This window comes from Dinoponera quadriceps, unplaced genomic scaffold, assembly GCF_001313825.1.
Source record: "Dinoponera quadriceps isolate SergipeBrazil2010 unplaced genomic scaffold, ASM131382v1 scaffold7906, whole genome shotgun sequence".
Lineage (NCBI taxonomy): Eukaryota > Metazoa > Arthropoda > Insecta > Hymenoptera > Formicidae > Dinoponera > Dinoponera quadriceps.
This window is the reverse complement of record NW_014561744.1, coordinates 1-6,418: the sequence shown is the minus strand read 5'-3', so window position 1 is coordinate 6,418 and position 6,418 is coordinate 1. Positions and strand designations below refer to the sequence as shown.

Genomic DNA, 6,418 nt, shown 5'->3' with positions numbered 1-6,418 from the left:
AGTTCTGTCAATAGATGAAGAACGAGCAAATGAAATGATCCCGCCGTGTTCGATCTAGATTTACTCGTTCCGTTAATGTTCCAACTTACTCTAAATACTGCGAGGATAATGCGTGTTACTTTCTCCTTCACGGAATCGCTCAATATGTCGGCAAGAATGGGGATAACGTTGAATCTATAACGCAGTACGTATTGTTATGAATGATTGCAGTTACAGTCGGTAGTACTTTTGATGCAAAGAGATGTACTACACACTTGTTCATCTTCTCTGCCAACAGCGGGTTGAAAGTGAGCACCCACAGGCAGAAAATGAGCTGATATTGCACTTGAAAATTCACCCTTCCGGACAGGACGCTGAGGAGAGTTGAGATCCCGTCGACGGATACGAAAGAGAAGCGATACTCATCGATACGGAGCATCATTTGCAGACATCGCGCCACCGACTGGATGTAATCGTTGTTCTACACAGGAGAGTAACGTATATTCTATGCATTCTTCGGGATGAAAGACTACGGATGTCTCTTTAATTTAAGGGACGGACGACGTAGGTTGCTGCATGCAGAAATACGATGGCGAGGCAATTCGATATCTTCCAAGAAAAAGGAACAAAAACAGAAAGAGAGAAAAAGATCATTGAAAAATGGGGGAAAAAAATACCATGCAAATCAGCGAACTTATAAGAATTCATGCGTATGTNGGGGGGGGGGGGGGGATGACAGGGGCCAAGAAAATTCTCTCCCGTATTTTTGGGAGGTTCTCGCATCGGACGTAACGTTCACATGACATATGCTCTCGCAAACATGGAAGTCGTGTACGCATACCCCGTGATTGGAAATTGACATTGAAGTCGATTGCCAGTCCTAAACCGCAAGGGACTCGCGATACTTTTCGCGTGCGAGAATACCGTTAAACTCGTCCCGACGAGTTTACGAGATTAGTGCTTTCGTTCGCTCGTGCGGCGGCGGAGTAAATCTGAGAGTATCTCATAAATTGTTTAGATTTTAATGTGTAATATTACTGTGATTAGCTGTTACAAAACCAACCGGGTTGAGTAATTCGTGCAGCATGTCAGCGGCCTCCTTGGCCTGCTCCGCAGCAGTGTCTTGTTCAAGTCCCGCATGCAAGCCTGTTTCCTGCAGGGCATCAAACTAAAACCCCATCTCTTATTCTTTTTCGCTCGTCTACACAAATTTTACTGTAATTCGAAGATGTGTATCTCGTGTATCTGAAGCTTAACTGCACGAAGCGACAAATTTTCTACGTGGAGAGTCAGTCGCAGGACGATTTATTCGGTTTTACTTAGTTAGTTGTGGAATCTGAGTCAGTCAGTCATGGCTGCCTCACACACTTTAAAATGCACCACGTGGACTTGACGATCAAAATTAGGAGAATTAGACATGCTCACGTTGTAATTACAAACGTTGTTGTTAAATGGGAAATGTCATATGTATGTTTAGAATTATATTAATCGATGATTACATATTACTATTAGTATTTTAAACAGGTATTAACATTTTAGACAAGGTTGTTCTTTTCGATTAGGATTGAATTTGTTGATGTAGTTCGTTAACTGTTCGTCATGGCAAGGATGAATGATTATCTTGTGGAGATGTCGGACGAGTGTGAAAACACTTAATGAACGCACACGGCGAGAAAGAAGCATTTAAGAATTTCTGTAAGCATGTAGAAAGCAAAGCGGCAAATAACTACAATGAGCTAAACACTGCAGTGGCATGCTAAATCATTATCGAATCAACTATTGTGATTATAATAAATTATATTAACATCCTGAAACAAAAAATCAAATTAATGACGTAATTGGAATACACTTTGAATGTCGTTTGGATCGACATTGGCACTCCCAATCTTCAAACTAGCGCGATATGCATGCGATGATCTACCAAAGCGAACTCACACTAAGCTTCAGCTGATCCTTGAGCCACGTCAGATAAAATTGCAGATCGGTTTTCTCCATGAGATCGTGACTCCAGCAAGCTAACTTAGCTATGATACGCGACGTCATGTTCATTATGAAGCCATCCTGCCTGTTCAAAAGATTGAGGAATGGTCCCCAGACAGATTCCCGTTTTCGCGTGGAGTGCTCACGGAAGATTTCCACACGACTACGGTCCTCCTATAAATAATAACGTCATTTTCCATTATATAATATGTAAGCAGAAGTTTTTTAGTATAAAAATTATTAAATATCACTCATAAGACTTTGTTTACAAGGTTTTCCTGACTTCCAGTAGCACTACAAAAATACAGATGAAAAATTCAGTCGTTTTACAATGTAAAAAGAATGCAACTATACCTGCAACATATCATCGATCATTGTAAGAAGATACTGAATGGTCTGGTCCTTTGAGACATGTCCAAGCAGGTTGAGGAAGGTTTTGGCTGCCTGATGTGGATTCTCCTTAAGCTTGTTTTCCCTTGCCTTAGCATCACTTGTATCAAAAGCTGCTATGAAATCGTAGTCTTCTTTTGATATCATTTGTGATCTGTAAATACCAGATATCCTCAAATACTATTCTCTGCCCAGATAATCCCAAATAAAGGATATGTTTTATCTTGCAGTGTTACTAATACTAAAAGCAACAATCAATCAAGCTTACAGATTCAGTTCCTGAGATGGCAATCAATATCTATCCTGATATTTGTCCTGTTATCTATTCTATCTTTGATGTTTTGAAATTTACAGACTAAAGGTCTGAAGACCGAAATATAAATACTTACTGCAAATACGACTGCCAATTAATTCGCTGGTTTCTAATGTCAGCAGCCTGCTGCTGGAGCATGCTCGTAGCTGCCAGCATATCTGCAAAATCGCACAAATGAATGCGTGCGGATCAAGCGATTCGACAGGTGCTAAAACAATCTGTTAACATGTGCGATAATGACGAAATAACTGTTAAATAAACAATAAAGAACAGAGCGCACTGCTGGGAGGGGCACTGTCAAATGCACGAATAATTCTTATAAGGAAAGCGTAATCACCAATTTTCTCTTCCGGCAGAGCCGGTATCATCTGCTTGATATTCGCACGGTCCACCATGATTCTTGTCGAAATCCCGTGTCAATTTATATGGAAAAAATCCTCTTCGGAGACGCAGACTACGGTTCCCTTTCGTGCCCGTCGCCTCCTTCAGCTGTTCGATCACAAGACCAATCGGTTACCAACCTAACCCGTGACACCGTCAGGGTGTTATCATTCCGAATGAAATACCTAGATTTTTTTAATTAGCGATTTTCACGTACAATACTGCATGTTCACAGTCTAATAGTTATTTGTACGTAATGACTGTTAATGATTCTTTCTCTTTCTTTATTCAAGGACAGGACAAGGAACGATGAACAATCATTAAGTACGAATAACTATATATGACTAGGTGTCATTCGTGCATTATAGGACTACTTATTAATTTCATTTATTGATTTCTTTAATAATAAATAATAAAAAAGCACATTAATTACAAATAGTATATTTATTTTCAACTAATAAACAAAACCTCACTATATATATAAATAAAAAATTATGTATCAATCTCAAATGCACTTTTTAGGACTTTATAGATTTCAATTTTTTTTTTGAAAATTTTTGTTTGATTTAATATTATATGGAAGACATAGTAAGTGAGATAATAATGCAAACAAAGAAATACGATAGTCGTAATACAAAGAAAATTTATAGAATCAATACGCACTACAAAATTGTATTATCACTTTTTAATTAGAACACAGATATATTCTTTTCATGTATTTTTTTCTTAACAATTTTAGAAGAAGAACGTTCCGGAGTTCGATGTAACGGCATCGTAGATGAAGGTGTTGTGAATAGGTTTATACTGATTTGTGATAAATTTGATAGTTTCCTGCGCCACGAGACCACCCAAAAATGCCGAGACAGAATGCAATTCAGCGCCACCGAATCGACAAAACTCGTGCACATAATCGTCTTTGGCTAACGGTCCGCATCCCCATTCGTTCAACAATTTCGTGAGGCATGTCTGCAATGTAATTCAATTTTAGAATGATTGTAAAACGGTAATAACACGTTACATGTGTAAAACGGTGATACCTTGAGTTTCACGATATCAGGCTCCACTTGGTCATCGAATTCACCGGGATACGAGTTGTATTCTGCTTGAAATTTGTCTACTCCACGGAGTATAACGTAATAAATCATCATACTCTCAGGATTCTCTAAATTTTGAACTAAAAATAAAAAGTTGAAATCGTTAAAAACAAGATATATATTTGATCACACAATGTGTAACAGATATATATTAGAATTTATAATTAATTAATAATATATTAATAACTACTATATAAGCTATAAATTATAAATTATAATTATAAATAGCGTAATTTCTTATTTGTGAATAATTCATGTATACTATAATTTTAATATTTTATAATTATACGAGCTGCATCATTGGACGGAAATAATTACCTATGGTATTAGTATCAAAAATTTTGGGATCGTACTCGTCCGCAATGCAGCTTCCTCTCTCCACGTGAATATCGGTTGCGTGTCTGCAGAACATCTTGACGTCCTTTTCCAGAATCGAGTCCGAGGGCCTTCCTAATTGACGTAGCAACTGCAAAGTGCGCCTCCATACAGCTTCCGCATCCGCCGATGCTTGCTTGTGATAACTGGGAAAGATCGACATCAGCGATGCGTAATCATACAACATGGAATTGTTATTTCGAATCTAATATCATACATTTGTTGGAGCATGACATATTTCTCGGTGTCAGCAGTCATGTCGGGCAGAGCACCTTTGAGCGGCAAGAACCCGCCGCCTTCGTTATCAACAAAATCACGCACCGCCTTTGCGATAATCCAGAAGGAGCTGCTCTAAAATATATCAAGTTAAAATATATCAGTTTATACGATCACACACGTTTCCAAAACGGCGTATAAACTGTAGAGACGTTCCATCGGTACCTTTGCTGTTAGATTAATGCAACAGTCGTCGTTCAATATGTTTATAACGTTATCGGGAATACTGATCGGCCTGATGCTCGTATTCACAGCCTTTAAAGCTTCCTCGAAATTCTCTTCGCTATTGGACAAGTCATGCTCGTCACGCCTCATGCCACCCTGTATCATTCGCTTCAGCTGTTGCTTGTCACTATAAGTCTTCGGTAACGCACCATAATTATGGATCCACTCCTCCAGGAATTTGTACAAAATGATTAGATACGGTACGTGGCAGTGATCTTTGAAGCTCATGTCGTCGAGATTTATGGAATCCAGGTGCTTTTTTAGGCTATCAAACGGTTTGTCAAGACGCAAGTCCAACGTTTCGTTATCCGGATGGGTTTCTACAACTGTGTGCTCCTTCACTTGAACCCGCATATAAGCGATGAATCCTATACTCCTGCATACTATCAGCGGAATATTCAGGTCCCAAAGTCTTCTCGATAGCAGAATCAACGTTCTAAACATAATAAATGTGATGTACAAAATATATATAGTTGGAATATAAATCAGTCTTGTGGATGCTGCATGTAAATTGATACTTGTGATTTTATAACTTATGATTTTGATATTAGAATTCTTACTTCTCAGTCAGTGAGGTGGCAACAACCACTGTAAAAGTATTGAAAAAATCTGGGCTGTTGGATAAGATTTGTTCAGGTTCTTCGTCGATATAATCACCGGTTACATCAAGATTCATTTCCAAAAGCATCTGAGTAGCCACCTGTGCTCTTGATTTCCCAATACTATCTGCTTCTAGAAAGAAACTAAGTCAAATGCATTTAACATGCTGCACTGAAATGTATCTTGAGACTATAATACTATAGTTAGAACAATATCATATATATACTTCACTCCTATGTCCTCATCAGTAATCTTTTTACCATCGACTATGGTAAAGGCTCCAATACCTGGAAGTACTAGCGATTTCAATATCTCTGTACCAAGTCCGGTGGCATTTATAACGCAGATATGAGCAGTCTCTAAGCATGCTTGTCCATGATCACACCATAATCTGTCAGTGAGAAATACAAGATTATGTTTCATAATAATCAAAAATATATTGAGAGAGCATGAGAGAATGAAGTAAGAATATAATCAAAGCAAACATAATTAAATAAAATAACCGTAAAAAATAGATATCCTGACAGATCTAAAATACAAAATCGTCTATCTAAACAAGTGACAACAAGAAATGTCAAATATAACCTCAAAATATTATAATCGGCGATTAACGTACCTCAGTTGTCTATCGTATTTTCGAGTCTTTTCAGATAGTTCGGGCGATTTTGGAGCTGGCGAAGCCATCAAAGAGACAAATTTCGAACAATTGTCTGTAATGGCAGAAAATATTTCCAAATCACACGAACACAGTAACGGTATCCACTACGAATTTATACGTACTGTGTTTGTATGAGAATAAAATCTC

At 38.0% G+C, this 6,418-nt stretch overlaps 2 protein-coding genes across 5 annotated transcripts; both read right to left on the bottom strand.

Moving 5' to 3' along the window:
* Nucleotides 1–89: 89 nt before the first annotated feature.
* Nucleotides 90–3,187, bottom strand: LOC106751018 (V-type proton ATPase subunit H-like; the record flags this gene model as incomplete). Its single annotated transcript, XM_014631761.1, is given in 7 exon segments — nucleotides 90–174; nucleotides 255–460; nucleotides 1,043–1,147; nucleotides 1,915–2,133; nucleotides 2,314–2,503; nucleotides 2,739–2,820; nucleotides 3,000–3,187. Coding segments are annotated over 7 exon segments (945 nt in total), but the record flags the coding sequence as incomplete, so codon positions are not given.
* A 474-nt stretch (nucleotides 3,188–3,661) lies between these two features.
* Nucleotides 3,662–6,402, bottom strand: LOC106751017 (NEDD8-activating enzyme E1 regulatory subunit). Of its 4 annotated transcripts, XM_014631756.1 has the most exons (8): nucleotides 6,230–6,402; nucleotides 5,840–6,004; nucleotides 5,574–5,756; nucleotides 4,954–5,449; nucleotides 4,730–4,863; nucleotides 4,456–4,658; nucleotides 4,081–4,217; nucleotides 3,662–4,009 (listed from the first exon to the last, which is right to left on the bottom strand). In XM_014631756.1, exons 1-8 carry the CDS (start codon nucleotides 6,295–6,297, stop codon nucleotides 3,779–3,781), a joined length of 1,617 nt encoding a protein of 538 aa, XP_014487242.1. In that variant the 5' UTR covers nucleotides 6,298–6,402; the 3' UTR covers nucleotides 3,662–3,778. The 4 variants fall into 4 exon arrangements, with proteins under 4 accessions (XP_014487242.1, XP_014487243.1, XP_014487244.1 ...); XM_014631757.1 differs by lacking the exon at nucleotides 6,230–6,402 and having other exon boundaries at nucleotides 5,845–5,930; XM_014631758.1 differs by lacking the exon at nucleotides 6,230–6,402 and having other exon boundaries at nucleotides 5,574–5,745; nucleotides 5,840–5,928.
* Nucleotides 6,403–6,418: the final 16 nt, after the last annotated feature.

Bases quoted from the DNA above. Each gene is read 5' to 3' on its own strand.
- LOC106751017 (XM_014631756.1), bottom strand. From the start codon at position 6,297: ATGGCTTCGCCAGCTCCAAAATCGCCCGAACTATCTGAAAAGACTCGA. The intron at 5,757-5,839 runs GTATATATATGA...CATTTGACTTAG, and splicing joins GATGAGGACATAGGAGTGAA to TTTCTTTCTAGAAGCAGATA. The intron at 4,218-4,455 runs GTAATTATTTCC...TTTTATTTTTAG, and splicing joins TTTTGATACTAATACCATAG to TTCAAAATTTAGAGAATCCT.